The sequence below is a fragment of the Eubalaena glacialis genome, chromosome 2 (genome assembly GCF_028564815.1).
Source record: "Eubalaena glacialis isolate mEubGla1 chromosome 2, mEubGla1.1.hap2.+ XY, whole genome shotgun sequence".
In the NCBI taxonomy this organism is placed as follows: domain Eukaryota; kingdom Metazoa; phylum Chordata; class Mammalia; order Artiodactyla; family Balaenidae; genus Eubalaena; species Eubalaena glacialis.
In genome coordinates this window covers 36,023,984-36,041,346 of record NC_083717.1, presented here as the reverse complement: position 1 = coordinate 36,041,346, position 17,363 = coordinate 36,023,984, and the positions used below count along the sequence as shown (strand labels likewise).

Below are 17,363 nucleotides of genomic sequence, written 5' to 3'. Positions count from 1 at the left end.
AAATAAGTCAGACAGAGAAAGATAAATACTGTATGATTTCACTTATATGTGGACACTAAAAAACAAAACAAATGAACAAACAAAACAAAACAAAGACAGTGTCATAGATACAGAGAATGAACTGGTCGTTGCCAGAGGGGAGAGGGGGAGAGACTGATGAAATAGGTGAAGAGGATTAAGAGGTACAAGCTTCCAGCTATGAGATAAATAAGTCATGGAGATATAATGTACACATAGGGAATATAATCAATAATATTTTAACAACTTTGTATAGTGATGGATGGTAACTGGTCTTATTGCAGTGATCATTTCATAATGTATAAAAATATTGAATCACTGTGTTGTATACCTGAAACTAAATTAATATTGTATGTTAATTATAACTCAATTAAAAAAGCCCAGCTGGGTTTTTTGCAGAAATTGACAAGCTGATCCTAAAATTCATATGGAAATACAAGGGACCTAGAATATCAAAACAATCTTGAAATGGCAGAACAAAGTTGGAGGACTCACTTCCGGATTTCAAACCTTACTACAAAGCTATAGTAATGAAAACAGTGTGATGGTGGCATGAGGATGAACATATAGATCAATGGAATAGAATTGAGAGCTCAGAAATAAGCCCTCATGTTTATGGTCAACTGATTTTTGATAAGGGTATCAAAACAATTAAAGAATAGTCTTTTCAACAAATGATTTGGGTGCATAGCTCTATATACTAAAAACCATTGAACTGTGCACTTTAGATGAATTTTATGATATATAATTATATGTCGATAAAGCTCTTTAAAAATAATAAGAAAAGAATATCTCTTAATTTCTGATTATTTAGAAATTTTTTAGTTTTTTATTGACATTTAGCTTATTTGATTTGTGGGCAAAGAAAATACTTGTACGATTTCAATCCTTTGAACTCTTAAGATTCACTATATGGCCCAGCTTATGATCGATTTTTACAAATGTTTTATAAATACAAAGAGTATATAGTCTGTAGTGGTTGGTTATAGGTTTCTATACATGCGTATTCATTCTATTTGTAATTGAATTGTTTCAATACCCTATATGCTTACTGATTTTTCATCTCTTTGGTAAGTTAATGTGTTAAAACTTCCCACCATGATTGTGGAATTTTCTCTTTCTTCTTATAGTTCTGTCAGTTTTTGCTTTATATATTTTGAGGTGATGTTATAAGGTACATCCACTTTTAGAATTTTTGTTCCATCCTGGTGAATTCAAACTTCCAACATCATAAAGCGTCTCTATTTGTCTCTTCATCTTTAAGTCTACTTTAGTGCAACTAAACTAGATTTATTTTGGTTAGTAGTCTTATGGTATCATTTTTTTTCAATTTTTTATTTTCAATCTTTGTGGTCTTTATATTTAAGGAATGTCTCTTTTAAACAGAATATAATTGAATTTTCAAAATTCATCCTGATAATCTTTGTCTTTTAGTTGGTGAATTTATTCTATTTGGGTTTAATGCAATTATTGTTATATTTGCATTTAAATCTTTCATTTTACTATGTGCTTTTAAAATTTATCCATCATTTCTATGTTATTTCCCTCTTCATTTTTGCTTTCTGTTGGATTGATTGAATATGTGTCCTTATTGTATATTTTCCCACCTATTCATTTGGAAGTGTACACTCTTTTCTATTCTTTTAGTGGTAACACTAGAGATCAAAATATGTATTCTTTTTTTTTAAAATTTTTTTTATTGAAGTGTAGTTGATTTACAATGCTATGCCAATCTCTGCAGTACAGCAAAGTCACTCAGTTATACACAAATAGACATTCTTATTTTTATATTCTTTTCCATTATGGTTTATCACAGGATATTGAATATAGTTCCCTGTATATACAGTAGGACCTTGTTGTTTATCCATCCTATATGTAACAGTTTGCATCTACTATTCCCAAACTCCCAATCCTTCTCTTCCCCCCAACCACTGGCAACCACAAGTCTGTTCTCCATGTCTGAGTCTGTTTCTGTTTCATAGATAGGTTCATTTGTGCCATATTTTAGATTCCACATGTAGGTGATATCATATGGTATTTGTCTTTCTCTTTCTGATTTACTTCACTTAGTATGATAATCTCTAGGTCAATCCATGTTGCTGCAAATGGCATTATTTCATTCTTTTTTATGGCTGAGTAGTATTCCATTGTATATATGTACCACATCTTCTTTATCCATTCATCTGTCGATGGACATTTAGATTGTTTCCATGTTTTGGCTATTGTGAAGAGTGCTGCTATGAACATAGGGGTGCATGTATCTTTTTGAATTGTAATTTTGTCTGGGTATATGCCCAGGAATGGGATTGCTGGATCATATGGTAATTCTATTTTAGCAAAACATGTATTCTTGACTTATCAAAGTCAAATATTAATTGGTCCTTTTATCCTCTTCCTAGGTGATACAAGGATCTTAGGGTACTTTAATGTCATTTATCACTCTTCTGATTCACATGCCTTTGTTGTCAGATATATTAATGCCATATAAATATTTTAAACTCCACAAGCCACGATAATTGCTGTTTTATATAGTTGCTCTTTATTTAGAATTACCCACATTCTTCTTTACCATTTTATTTTTTGCTCTTCATTTCTTTCCGTATCTCCAAGCTTCCTTTAACCCTAAAAACGCCTTTTAGTATTTCCTTTAGGACTGGTCTGCCTATGGTGAATTCTCTCTATTTTTGTTTGTCTGAAAACGTCTTTATTTCATTTATGGAGGATATTTTTGCTTTTCTAGTTGTTCTTAGTGGGATGGTTGGTCCATATTACCCAGCCTACCATTACTCTCCGTCAGACTTTTATATTTGGCAACATTTGCTTCTCCTTTCTATTCAGTCTTACCTGATGTTGTGCTGTACATGCTTCATGATGACTTACCAAAGTATCATCGATAATATCCTATTAAGTATGTCTTCATGTAAAGTAGCTTTGTATTTAGGAATTTCTTTTTAACAAAAAAATACAGTCAAAACAAAACTAAACTAAACCCAATTGTATTAGGTCACTTTTATTTATGCCTCTTGCTACAATTGGAGGCTGTGGTTGTTTCCTAACTTGTCTAGTAGCCAGGAACATTGCACTAATGGAAAAAAAGTAACCTAGATGTTCTCATCCTTAATATAGGATTGTCGGGGGGTGCTGTACAGAGGTGGTCTGTGTAATTCCTGGGATGGGCTCCCTGGGGACAGTGACGATCTGTGTGTTAGTGATAGCACAGGCGTGTTCTAGAATATGATTTGTCTATGCTTTGGGAATTTTTATTTGAGCTTCTTAAATACACTAATATTTTATATCTGAAATACCCCAGAGACGAAGCCCAGGGGTGCAAAGGGAGTAGAGTTTAGACACTGAGCACTGTGGAATAACTTCTTAAACTCTGCTTCTGTGTGCACATGGCTGAACTCAGTGTCCAGTGAAGACAACAAAGCATCCTGTTTTGCTTTATTTTTGTTACTTGTGTGTATGTTTCTTACTCTTTAGAACATGATGTTCTGTAGCAAGACTGAATAATCTGACATCAGTACAAATACACATGTCTCTTGATTACCTTCAAACCAACAGTCATTCATCACCAGCAAGCTCCCAGTTGGACCCCTGGGGGTCAGGCAGATACTGTGAATTCTCATAGTGGCTGGATAGAGACTGTACAAATTGGAGGGCATATGCCCCTTCAAAACTGTGTGGCCACCCTTAGTTTGAGTTATTACCATGTTGGGATGTGGCACCTATATTGATTTCCTCTTTCCTTTTCCCAAGAAGTCAGAAATCTAGATTTTTATGTGAAATCTCTATATCTTTAAACATTAACAAATAATTCCTTTTTTTTGGTAAACCATACAATTATAGTTAGATGAATCAGACCCACAGGCCAGATTCCTCCTGGGACCACCAGTATGCTCCCTTTATCTTAGCTGTAATCTAGGCACTGCTCGCATTCTGTACCCAAGGGCACTGAGCATCTCACCTCAAGGGTGGCGCTGAGGATGGCTGTGAGGCTGAGATGAACATCTCCCACAAGTCACTTAATCCGGAAGCCCAAGAGTCATCCTAGCGCCTCCTTTCTCCCTGCATCTGGTCAGCACCCAGGTCCTATTGGTTCTAGCTCCTTAAAACCTCATGTCTGAAAGAGTAGGTCTAAAAGTTTTCCTCACAAGAAAAAAAAAAAAATGTAACCATGTATGGTGATGGATGTTAACTAGACTTATGGTGATCATTTCTCAATGTGTGCAAATAACGAATCATTACGTTGTACACCTGAAACTAATGTAATGTTAACGTGTGAATTATGTCTCAATAAAAAAAATTGAACAAATAAACAACAACAACAAAACCCCACAAGTCTATGTCCTCGTCTTCCAGGCACTGGCAGTGTCTAGCCTGGGCTCTTGTTTCTTGCCTGTCCTATACAGTGGCCTTCCAGCTCTGCACTCTCCTCCCTCAATCTTTCCCCACACTCCTGCCAGAGTAATTTTTCCAAAATACAGTTTGCCGAAGTCACTCCTCTGCTCAAAAATATTCCAGCAAGTCAATAAATTGCTGCGTCGGAAAGCTTCCCTTTGTTCTCCAGATCCACTCTCCACCGCTCCCCACCCTGTGCTGGCCCCACCCGGGGGGGCTGACCTGTACGGACTGCATCAGTGGTCTCCCTTGCCCTCTGGCTCCTGGTCGGGTTTGGCTAATGGTGAGCACTGCAGGGGATTGGAGAGAGGGAGGAGAGAAGTGTATTTGTTTCCCCAGCTCCCACTTGGTGAGGCTGCTGTGGGCTGTAATTCTTGACCAAAGGCCTTAGCTTCTGTCAACCAGCCCTTTACCTACAGCCTCTGCCTGCCCTCGCTGCATCTTGCAGACAAGGCCCAGGCAGATAATGTGAATTGTCTGATTCACAGGGCCTGCCTGGTACCAGCCCCGGTGTGTTGCACCAGCCCTGTGGTTTCCCTGTACCATGTTCTCATCTTAGTAAAGAGTGTGTGTGGGTTTTTTTAAAATTGAGGTATAGTTGATTTACAATGTTGTATTAATTTCTGCTGTACAGCAAAGTGTGTTTTTAAAATGCTTCTCAAATTATCCCCATCTGAATCTGCCCTCTTTCCCCCTGGGACCTAGTTCTCCGACCTAATATGATGTACTGGATTGCTGTATACAGAAAGCCTGTCTCACTCTCAGAAGTCTGGAGTGTTTAGTTGGTGTTCCTTCATCTTGATGTGGAGAAGACTTGGTTGCCATGATTTGGAACCTCTTCATAACATTTGTGGGAGATTTTTTTTCTTTCACTAGAACAATAGGCGGAATCAATCTCTAATCCAGGAATCTGAGAGCCAGGGTGACTGGAGTACATAACCAGGAGTACATAACCAGGTCAGTCTATGCCTGGCTAACTAGGGGAGGAGACTTAAGGAGGTCAGGGATCCCAGAACTGGGACCAGCCTCCTATGTAGTGGGGCTGGCAGGAAAAATCCAGGGAGCAGGATGCTTTCTCAGAAGCAATCCTGGACTATACTGACCTCAGCCTCAGGGAAGCAGGGCTTGTTACTTCTGTATCTTCACTCACTGGTCACCTGCAAATAGAGCTGCTCCAAGAGGAGGGTCTTGGTGTTGTTTTGGGGTTTGCCAAAGGAAGCAGGACTTAGCAAACGTGTTTGTGTTTGGGGAATAATGAGAAATATCGTGTGCTTGGAATATGGGATGCAGTGTGAGCCTGAGCTGCAGGGAATAGAGCTGGAGGATGAGGCAGAGCAGGTCATGGAGAGCCTGGACGTACAGAACATGTGTCCTGAGGAATCAGTGAAGGGCTTTAAGAAGGTGGTAAAATAATAGGTAACACATTGGCTAGGAAAGGGTAGACCAAATCCTAGCAAGTGGTCATTGACCATCAGGGTAATGATGTGTGGATATATGTACCTTCCAGTAGAGGATAGAATGGACCAAGAAGACAGAGTTGTATGCCTAACACATAGCTTTAGCTATGTTAGTGTTTTAGGTATTCTGGCTGCACTGAGTTGTTGAGTCTCTGTGACAGCTTCAGTGACATTTTATGTCATTTACCTAATTCATATTGAAAAAAATTTGTTGTTAAAGATCTTAAGGTAGTATTGACCTGAAAGAATGTATTTACTGTTAAAATCTGGGTTGTTTGTCATTTCCTTAAATAACCTTTGTGGTAATGCTGGAATAAACCTTTATTTGATGTCTGGGAAGTGACATCCCAGTGGAACCTATTTTATTTTGAGCTGTTTTTAATATGGACCTGTTAATATAGCATTTCCGATAAGTGACCTTATATGTGAAATCTGTGTTTAATTGCTAACGTTTTTGCAAGACTGGTAGAGCTGTGCTGTTCATTATAAGTCACAGATTTAAGAGCTGTCAGGGAAATATTTTATGATTTGATTTATGCATGGGGATCCAAGAAGGCAAGAAGTCCTCGAGTCTTTATGAGAATGTGAGCACACTTATTCCTACAATATTTTTGGCTTCTACCAGTCCTATTATATAATGAGTAAACAATATCTTTTCTGAATTTTTCATCCAAAATACTCCCTAGCTAGAACTTTACTTAGGAAAATATGACTTCCTAAGAGATCTTTAAGCCTGATAGTTTTAACCAAACAGCACAAAGTGCATTTTACCTCTTTGGATATATTTTCATAAGGTTCCTCTTTAGTGTTCCCCCCACCCCTTATAAAAAGAACTTTTATTCGGTGTTTTATTGCATAAAGTATACATGTTCATCGTATAAAACTGGGAAATATAGATGAGCAAAAGGAAGAAAATAGGAAAGTGTTGTAATTCCATTACAATTAGAAAATAAAGAAGAATCAAAACTAAGAATGCACTTGCAATCCCATTACATGGAGAAGCTGATGGGGACCTGTGAGGCTCTGCCAGGTGCTTCCAGCAGAATTAGTGTGTTCCCTGGAAAGTATGTGCCCCGGCATTCCTAACCGAGGTAGAAATTGCTTCTGTTTCAGCATCTCCTTGCTCTGTGTCCTTGTGTCTGTTGCTCTCAGTGACTGAGGGCTGATTCTGCCCAACCCTTCAGCCTCTCTCACCTGCTACTCACTGTCTTGAGGGCCTGATCCAGGCTCATCTTCCCCGAGCCTTGAACTTTGCAAGCCGTTGGTGTACGTTTGTGTGAGAAAACTAACAAATGCATCCCAGTCTGTGAATGTCGGTCAAGAACGCGTATTCCTCGTGGAATAACTTAGATAAAATCAAATATTTTTTGAAAAACAGAAGTGTAGTTCTGCTTGCAATATAGAGAGGGAAAAAAAGTAAAACGACTTCATTGAGATATCAAAAGAATGTTGCGGTCAAGTGAATCACAGCAGCAGCTGTATTCGATCCAAGATGTGAAATGCTAGCTACGAGTGATGATAGGTTGGCTGCTGCACTTGACTGGATTCCTGGTCCACAAGGGCAGGGGAGGAGCATCCATGAGCAAAAGGCAGGCCTTGTCTGGGTCAGACAGGAAGGGGTTCTGCCCGGGCTCCCCCACACCTTGGACACGTCATTCTGGAAGCTACAGTTGTTCAGCTATAAAACGGGGATTGGTAATATCCACCTCAAGGGTTTGTTGAGAAGGTTAGAAAGAATGTAGGAAACTTATTGGCAAGGGTGCTCACTCTGTACAGACATGGTCGCTGCTTTGTGCGGGGCCAGATTCTTCAGTTCCTTCTCCATGCCCACTTCAGAGTCTGGCCCAGAACGGGGTCACTGAGTGATAGGATGTCGGTTGACTCAGACTTGGGGGAAGAAGTCTATAGATAGGGTTCAGATAACAACTTACCTTATAAAATATTAATAACTTGGAGTTTAAATCATTACTTAAGACAGCTCATGAGGATGTCTGAAAAGAAGGAATTGGGAATTAGTGGTACCCAACTTACAAACATAGAAGTTGCCTCTGCAGGGTGACCATCAGGTCAAACATGGGGCTGATATCAGTCAACCATATTTTATTGTCACTAGGTTTCAGAGTTGGGGCTGGCCAAAGTGGGGCTGCTAAATACAATATCTCTTCTCTCGGGAGACTCACCACCACCATGCAGCCCAAGACTATAGACCCCACCCTACGGTCCCTGATCCAGTTCCTCCTAATGGCTGGTTTCTTCCCACCCCACCACTCTTTCTGCCTCCTAACACTTGGTGATGGTGATTGGTTTTTATTTCATATTTTTATTGTAACATTAAACTGTGTTCACTGATTCCAAGTCTGATTAGTTGGCTGCTTACTTGGCATTAGGGTCCACTTACTATTTTAAAAAAGCAGAAATGTGCATATGGAATTCTGTAAGATTAGGGAGCTGTGTCCAGTATGTTTATCAGGGACTTGGGTGGAGCATGGAAGCTGCAAAGCTGAGCAAAGTGGCTTGTAGATGGGGTGACAGGATCAGGGTGCAAACAGATCTCAGCAGGCTGGTATTCTGGGCCAAAACCAACAAGAGGAAATTCAGTAGTGATTAATGTGAAGCCTTGCCTAAGTAAAAATGGAAGAGAGCTGGCTCTCCTGTCATTGTTTGGAAAAAGACATTATTTTGAAGAAAGATACCTTATGCTTATTGAGACATTTACTGAGATGCTGTGTGATTCATTCTATAGATGGCATTTTACTTAAATCCTGTTGGAGTAAAAATATCATCTCCATTTTATAGATGAGTTTTAGAAAGGTTAAGAAACTTATCCAGAGTCACACAACTTTTAACCATTATGTGATACTGCCTCCATCATGAGATCCAATAAATGGTGTGACTAAAAAGGTAGGAAGGGAGGAAGGAAGGAAGGAAGGGAGGAAGGAAGGAATGAAGGAAGGGAAGAAGGGAGGAAGAGGAGAGGAGGGAAGAAAGAGAGATGGAAACTTAGATTTCATCCAAAGAAACCTGGGTAATAGGGACACTATGTAGTCTATTATTCTCATATACATTGTTATGTTCTGGATGCTACATTTTAAAATAAAAAATGTGCAGACTGCAGAGTGCGCAGAGAGAGGAGATATTCGGGAGAGAGCCGGGACAATTGAAGAAAGTTTGAAAAGGTTTCTTCTGTAGAAGAGGATGGAGACTCAGCGTCCACTGCTCTAGAGGATGTAAGTTCCAGGGAAGCAGGTTCTGTGTCGCTATAAAGAAGAATATACAAATATAAATGTTCAGAACTGACCCTGGGGACTCTTTGCTCAGCTCCAATGAGATTTTTTTTTTTTTCCTGAACGTTTGTGTTATCATCATGCTGCTGGCATCAAAGGGAAGAGATGAGAACTGGGTAGAAATTGGGGATATTATTGCTACTCTTTGGAAAATGAAGAATGATGAGAAGGGCAGGAGGACTGGCTGGTAGGAAATAGCAGTGGGGTTTCAAAGCAAAATCTGACCATCTTCATGGCCAAGGAGAGGAGAAAAACTCAAGGATCCCTCTTGAGATGTCAGTTTCTCTCTGTTTTCTTAGGGGAAAAATATCTTACTGATTCAACCAAAGAAACCAAATGCCTGCATTTATAACTTGCCTATTTTGGTTATTTTAGAATCAAGATTCTTTTTTTTTTTTTTTTTGTAAGTAAAGGTGGAGAAGTTATGGAAAGAAACCTGACTCTAACTATAAACTGAACAGATGGGATAGTGGGAATAAAAACAAATTAAAACAATATTTCAAAGAACTCTCAACTTTCATTTTAAAATATATATGATGATGGTTTTCAACTTTTCACATTCAACCTATCAGTATATCGAGTGACAAAATGAAAAATCAATTTCAGCTGTGTATATTTTAAACGTTTACCTAAATGATTTGGACTCACCAACCTAAAAGCCCAGATGAGTGTATTAAACTGCTTATTGTATTTTTTATGAATTAAAACTTTATTTTATATTAAATTATAGACAGGACACAGTTCTGTTTGGTGACGTTTAGTGTAGAAAATCGAACTGAACAGTGGTCTAATTAGAACAGTAAATAGTATGGGTTTAATTAGCCCTTATTCCCGATGACAGACTTGATCAGTTGCCAGGTATTTATTCTTTCCTTTCCCTTGACTGTTGCTGAAATATTGCCTCCAGTAGGGCTGCTTACTGTGCTATAAATAGGTAGCTTGGTAAGAAGCCAGGAAACCCACTGACCGGTGAGATGTGGGTGAAAATTATTGGAAAATCTCCTCCTTGCTTCCAGTCATTATTTATTCATTTCACATTTGAAGGTCCTTTCTACAGATCCCTCTCTTAATTTAATTTTTTTTTTTTTTTGGTTGGATGAGGTAACTTGGCCTAAGGGCTTAAGGAAATCTGTGCAATATCTAGCTGAGTCCCATGCTTCGGTTTATTAGTATGTCAGGGTTTCCTTCATAAACTCTCCTGGTTTCCAACTTAGAACTCACCTATTAAGTCCTGTCTGACTTGAGCTTTTCTGTATGTCAACAGGATGTGGTTTTGTTTGTTTCCTTGCTTGTTTTCAATTAAAATATTGAAGTGTTGGCTTAAAAAAAAAAACTTAAAATTCAGAGACAAAAGAGCAAAAGAATTATAAATTTCCTAGCACCTGGAAGTAGCCACTGCTAACATTTTAATTAACCTCTTACTCATTTCCCTAGGCATGTACACATTTACCTGTATTAAATATGATATAGGCTTACATTCTTCTCTAATGATTGCCTTTTACCCTCAAAGTGTTTTTTTTTGTTTTTGTTTTTTTTTGGCTGCGTTGGGTCTTTGTTGCTGTGCGCGGGCTTTCTCTAGTTGCGGTGAGCGGGGGCTACTCTTTGTTGCAGTGCCCAGGCTTCTCATTGTGGTAGCTTCTATTTGTTGTGGAGCACGGGCTCTAGGCACCTGGGCTTCAGTAATTGTGGCACACGGGCTCAGTAGTTGTGGCTCGCAGGCTCAGTAGCTGTGGCACATGGGCTTAGTTGCTCCGTGGCATGTGGGATCTTCCTGGACCAGGGCTCGAACCCGTGTCGCCTGCATTGGCAGGTGGATTCTTAACCACTGCGCCACCAGGGAAGCCCCCTCAAAGTATGTTTTAAAAGAAATTTCAAAATCCATAAAAGTTCAGGTAAAACTAACATCTATTATAGCACCACCTGGCTTCATCGAGTTGAATGTTCTGTCATAGTTGCTTCAGATCTTTTGGGGGAGGGCTGGGAGGGGAATAAAGCGTTCCGTTGGCATTCCTCTTGTGTCCTTCCCCAACAGCGTGCACGCCGAGTCCTGCTCCCTCCATCCTTAGAGGCAATTTGGTGGGTTTTCTTCCAGCCCACATACTTGTACTTTTACTACAGCATTTTCGTGTGGATGTTCATGCACTTATTCCTTTATCTATAGGTGAAGAGAGAGAAAATGCTATGTGTGTTTTTATTTTAATGTAATTCAATCTATCAGTCTTTTGCTTTGGGGTTTCTACCTTTGTTGACACATCTAGGACACTCTTTGCTACATCAAGCCTGTATGACTTTTAATCTATAGCTTTTTTAGTATTTTATGGGTTCCGCATTTAAAATATTAATTTCTGGAGTATATCTGAATTCATTTTGGTGTCTTTTGTGAAGAAGTTATCTATTATTTTCTTTTAAACCATTCATCACACCGACTTGTGGTTCTATGTTATGTCCTTATACTTGGGTCTGTTTCTGGACTCTTCTTTTTCTAACCTTAATAAATCTGAATGCTTATTGCTATGCCAATTCTATACTGTTTGAATTGAGGCAATTTCCCTCTAATTTCCCTTCTTGTACAGTTTTTTCTTGGCTCTTGTAGACATTTGCTCCACCAGATGAACTTTAGAATCATTTTGTTAGGGTCTAAAAAAATCCCCTTTGGGATTTTGATTGGAGTTACCATAAATTTATAGATTAATTTGGAGAGAATTAACATTTTACAGTATTGAGTCCAGCTATTTAGGACTATGTGTTTCTCCATTTATTCGAGTCTACTTTAGGCCTCTTCGTAATGTTTTGTACATCATTTCTTTTCATATCTATATCTATCTATATATTTAAAAAATTTTAACTCCCCCTGTTCTCTTTTCTTTAGAGTATCTTGATATTAGTCAATGGTGGCAAGTCCAGAAGACAAATTAATCCAAACAGCATTCATAATTGAACTTTCTCTATTTTCTTGGACCCTGAAGCTTTATCTACTTTGTTTTCTTGGGGTGAAGCCTCTCTCAGGAGGTTCCACAAATCCTCATGCAAAAAGGTTTCTTTGGAGTAAGCACCAGTCTATATGACAGACAATGGAGAGAATTTCTTAGGTACAAGCTGGGACCCTGCTATGTAAGTTATAAAAACAAAATAATAATAATAAATATTATTTATATTTAGCCAATTTATTTAAATTTTGGAATGATAAAATTTCAAATTTAAAACTGAGCTTGGAAGCCATCTGGATAAAACCTTCGTAAGGTGGAAAGGTACTCATGTGTCACAAGTTTCCATATAAAACTATCTAGTGTGTGTGTGTGTGTTTTAATGTAGCCATTCCAAAACAACGCATTTTTAGGCAACTTTAGTCTTTGTGAACAGCTTAGAGTAAGACTCTGGAAAAACTGGGAAAGCTTTTGGGATATTTCTAGCATTTTGTCTATAATTTATTGCGTTTTTTCACTTTACAGACTTCAAGAAACACTCGTTCGGATGAAGACAAAGATAGCAACTGGGATGCTTGGGGTGACTGGAGTGACTGCTCCCGGACTTGTGGGGGAGGAGCGTCTTATTCTCTGCGGAGATGTTTGACTGGCAGGTAAGTGGTGGCTCTTCCTGTTCTTCTCTGTGGGGTGTCAGCGCCTTTGGATGGGTAAGGTTGGGAAGAAAACTGGGCTTCTTGGCTTTGGAAGGTACCATGATGGTGGTGTAAGTTACCAAGTTACCATATTTAAGTTACCTCAAGTTACCATATTTAAATAGTAATGGCCGCATTTTCATGAGTGTGGCCATACCCCTCCACATGAGACTCCCAGCTCGCAGCAGCTGGGGCACTACACACTTTGGGATTTAAGGGAGGGGAGGCTGGCATGATAAGTCACTGGCCCAAAGTTGTTGAGACTTGGGGTAAGAGGTCAAGTCTTCTGTGTTCCACCCTTGAGTTGTTGCCATTTTAATCACTTTCGGTTCACTTTCTCTGAGCAACCCATTGATTAAGAAGGTAATGCAAGGTCTGTGCTCCTATCTTAGAAATGTTTATGTTAAGCAACATTTGTTAAAATGTAAGATCAGCTTCTTAAAAAATAAACATACATTGTAAGAAACCCACAGTTATCATTGCTCTTGAGACAATTTGAGGTAATTCTTCACGGGGTAGTGTCAATCCTAGCCAAGGATTTTTACCTGAGCTCTCAGGTAAGACAGAACCCCAAGTGGATGGAACCGGATATGCTGGTTCTGGACAAAAGAAGACTCCAAGATCATGGCAGCCAACTTCAGTTTGGGGATGTTGTCCAGTGAAAGAGGGAATGGACGTTCCCTGAATGTGTAAGGTATAGAGCAAAAATGCTCTGGATTCCATCAAGGTCACTGTTTTATGGCATGTTAAACAGTGACCACGTACATTCTCATTTCCTTGAGACAGCACAGAGCAGGGCAGATGTGAGACTGTAGACATGGCCTTTGAGAAGGAGGACTCTGAGTCCACTCCAGGAAAGCATGGGAAGGCTGCTGGAGTTAGTGTTGGTGTCATTATCTTAGGGCAAGTTCTGACTCAGAGCTTGGAACCCTAAGTAAATGGTGGCAGAACTGAGTCCGGGGATTAGTCTCACAATGACCAAAGTGGTATAGCTGCTTCTTCTGTGTTGTTACCTTGGTGAGGAAATAAATGCCCTCTAAGTGTGTCATACCATAGGGATGTTGCGTTGTACTGGGATGTATTTATCCTGGTGAGGCTTGTAATAGGGGGCCTGTGCTCCTGTGGGCAAGGGTCAGGGAGGGTCTTCTTAGGTAGGGAGCAAGTTCTTACCCACCGCTGGTCAGTCATTTGAGGGAGAGGTTTCCAGCATGGAGACTGGCATGGGAAGGTGAGATTTTGGCATCTCAATCCAAATCTGAGGGATCTGAATAATTTGCAATGAATGGTAGGGTTCAGGTGGGAAAAGAGTGGGGTTTATTTGTGTTTGTCTTTTCTTTATGGTATGTACCTCCCCAGTCGCCAACTAAATATAAAAGCCAAACCCCTCATATTAGAGCATTTTATGATTCCTTGACATTCATCCCTCATGCCCTGCCCTCAAAATATAAAAATCCATATCCTGTGATAAATGGCAAGGTAATTATTAGGAGTAATAGAAGGGATGAGACTACTTAAGCTCAAAATTTTGAGCTCAGTCAAGGTTCTGTTTGAATCACCGGTATAAATGTTCCTTATTCAGCATCAAGCATCACTTAAACAGCAAAAATTCCATAAATTCTACTTATCCACTGGCAAAAGAGATAAAGGCAAAATTTAAAAAAAGATGGTATGAACTTGTATCTGTTAAAAAGATTTAGAGGAATATATCAATATTAAGGACCATTAATGGCCACTTTCATCTTGTTGTCATACAACGAAAATGCTTCCATGTCTGTTATTTTATTAATTTAAAAAATTACTTTGATTTTGCCTAGAATATGACTTTGCCAAGTGATCTATCTCAGTGTGTGTGTGCATTTGTGTCTTCTGTTTCCTAACCGGGGTTGGCTGCTACTGGAAAGCCTTTGGGGTAGGAAGGCTACTGCTCAGCCTCTTCTACCCTCTCTGTACTTACTCAGAAAAGGAGATTTGGGCAAGAGGAGAGGAGAAGGAGGAGGGGAGTTCTGCCTTGACTTTAGTGACCAGGTATTGATGTTCTCTGGTTTAGGTGTTTAAAGCCAGCTTCATCTATTGTGAGCACTTTGATGGATCTTTCTGAGACAGTGTCTCCTCCTTCCCCCCAGTCCCTTGGGATCCTTGCCTGCAATTCGCTTACGATGTGGTATTCGCAATCCTCTGACATGGTAACATTGGTCTTTCCTAATTTTGGACACCGAGGCATACTCCCAGCTTCTTCCTGTTTATGTCTACTCACCCCCTCAGCGGCTGTCTTGGTATGTTCGTTCCTAGGACAATCCCATGCTGGCTCTCTTGCATGCGGCCCACATCTGGTTCACTGGAAACCCTCCTGTGAACTTTGCTAAACAAACTCCCCAGTTCTAGGAGCCAATGCAGCAACACCTGCTCTGCTTACACAGCCCACTGCAGCTGAGCTCTCAGCCCTTAAATTTCTCAGGTGTAGATTAGACACCAACCAACTGCAAGAGGCACGTGTCAGCTGGTGTCCCTAAAATTTCGTCCTCTCAATTGGGGGTTAGCAGATTGAAGCCCTCATCCCTTCTCTTTCTGTTGAAGCAGAGTGAGGGGTAGGATCATAGCATAGATTTCTCAAAGAAATCTTCAGAAATCCTTATACTATCTAAGTCTCCAGCTCCAAGATGCTTTTTATGCCTTGGTGTGGGTAAGGAGTTTAACAACTGTGAGTTAAACTAACACAGAGCCTGTCCTCATGGTTCTTATAATCTAGGGGGACAAACAATAAACAAGTATGTAATCAAATCATATGTAATTAAAATTTGTGTCAAGGGGGTAGATAACACCTATCCAGGGAAGTCCTCTGTGCCGAGGGTCTATGCTGAGACCCAACTGCTGAGAGGAAGTCAGTTATATGAAGGGTGGAGGGTTATGGGACATAAAATCCAGATAGTGAGGCCAGCATATGTAAATGTGCTGGAGCAGGAAATGAAAAGCAGCTTTTATGCCTAAAAGACAATAGACAGGGGAGAAAGCAGAATGGGCCAATGTTGAAGAAGAAGGTAAAGAATCTGATTCTCACACTTTTGGATTTCAAATACTAGTAAATTGTTCAAAAAAAGCATATTTGGAACTAATATAGGTTGTCAGTTTTTTATTTGGTCAAATAAAGACAAAAACAAAAACAAACAAACAAAAAACTCACCTATGGTCTACCATCACAGACTTTTCAGGAAAGAATTACAATCAGAATCTTTTCATTTTAACATTAAAAAGTAGGACATAATCTTAGATCGAAAGACCTGCCTTTAAATTGAATTCATGTAGCTTTATAAAAATTTACTTTTTTGCCCTTATTTGTCTCACTTCACTTTGGACCATACTTTGGATGTAATAAAAACTATTACAGATATTAACAATCTAATGATGGGTAATTGGGAACCAGAAATTGAGGAGTAAAACATAATCATGGACTTAGAACTTGAGACTGCAAGATCCCTGCAAGTAAGCGACATGCAGAAAAATGACTTTATCTGAGCCATATTTTTAATCCTAGTATTCACCAATTTTTAAGCAGTAAGAGGCAGAAAAGCCAAGCAGAAAGCAGCTGCTTAAGAGGCTGAGAAATTAAGCAGATTTATTGGCAGTTTCATAGTCCTGGGACATAAAAATTTGAGTTCAAAGCCCTGGTAAACATCTCAGGTGATCAGTTTGTATCCATGAAGGACTATACCCTAGGAGAAAGGGAAAACCAATCCTAAATAGACTAGATATTACAAAGACTGAAACCTAGTCTTGAATTAGCTCAACCCTAATTTGAGTAATAAAATTTGTTGTTATTCCAACTGCCTCCAAGAAGCTTTAAAAAAGACACCCTGGAGGAAGATGACACCAACCCAAGATTATACAAGTTTTTATAGATCATGCCAATGATTCAATAAAACATTGCCAATCTTACCATGATACAAGAGCAAGATGAAAAAGAGATGATAGAAACAGGTACTAGAGTTATTGGACCTGTGTGTTAAAAAAACAAAACAAAAACCCTGTAATAAATATTTACGAGAATAGATGACAGAATACAGGATTTCACCAGAGAACTGGAATCCATAAAATTGAATCATATGGGAATTTGAGAATAGAAGCAAGTGATAACTAAAATTATGTACTAAATAGATGGCCATAATAGCAGGTTAGAAACAGTAGAAGAGAGTATATAGAAATATCCAGGCTAAATTATAGGGTGGGGGGAAAACACAGAACATAGAATAAGGGATATATGGAACAAGATGAAAAGGTCTAAACCATGTATAATTGGAGTCCTAAAAGGAAAAGAGAGATAGAGAATAGGGTAGAAGTACTATTTGAAGCGATAGTAACCAAGAATTTCCCCAAATTTCCCAAAGTTATTGCTATAAAGATATCAAGCCACAAATTCAAGAAACTCTGCACACCCTAAACAGAATAAATATGCATAAACACATTATGGTAAAATCTTAAAAGAAGCCAGAGAGAAAAGACACATTACCATCAAAGGAGCAAAGATAATGTTGACTGCTAACTTCTCATTAGAAGATAATGAAATTACCTAACATCTTGAAAGAAAATAACTAT

At 39.1% G+C, this 17,363-nt stretch overlaps 1 protein-coding gene across 1 annotated transcript in view; it reads left to right on the top strand.

Moving 5' to 3' along the window:
- ADAMTSL3 (ADAMTS like 3) overlaps positions 1-17,363 on the top strand; it is a 374,428-nt gene that overhangs the window by 107,532 nt on the left and 249,533 nt on the right. Inside the window, exon 4 of the mRNA XM_061179848.1 lies at positions 12,610-12,737. Within this exon, the coding sequence (XP_061035831.1) occupies positions 12,610-12,737 (128 nt within the window). The remainder of the gene's footprint in view (positions 1-12,609; positions 12,738-17,363) is intronic.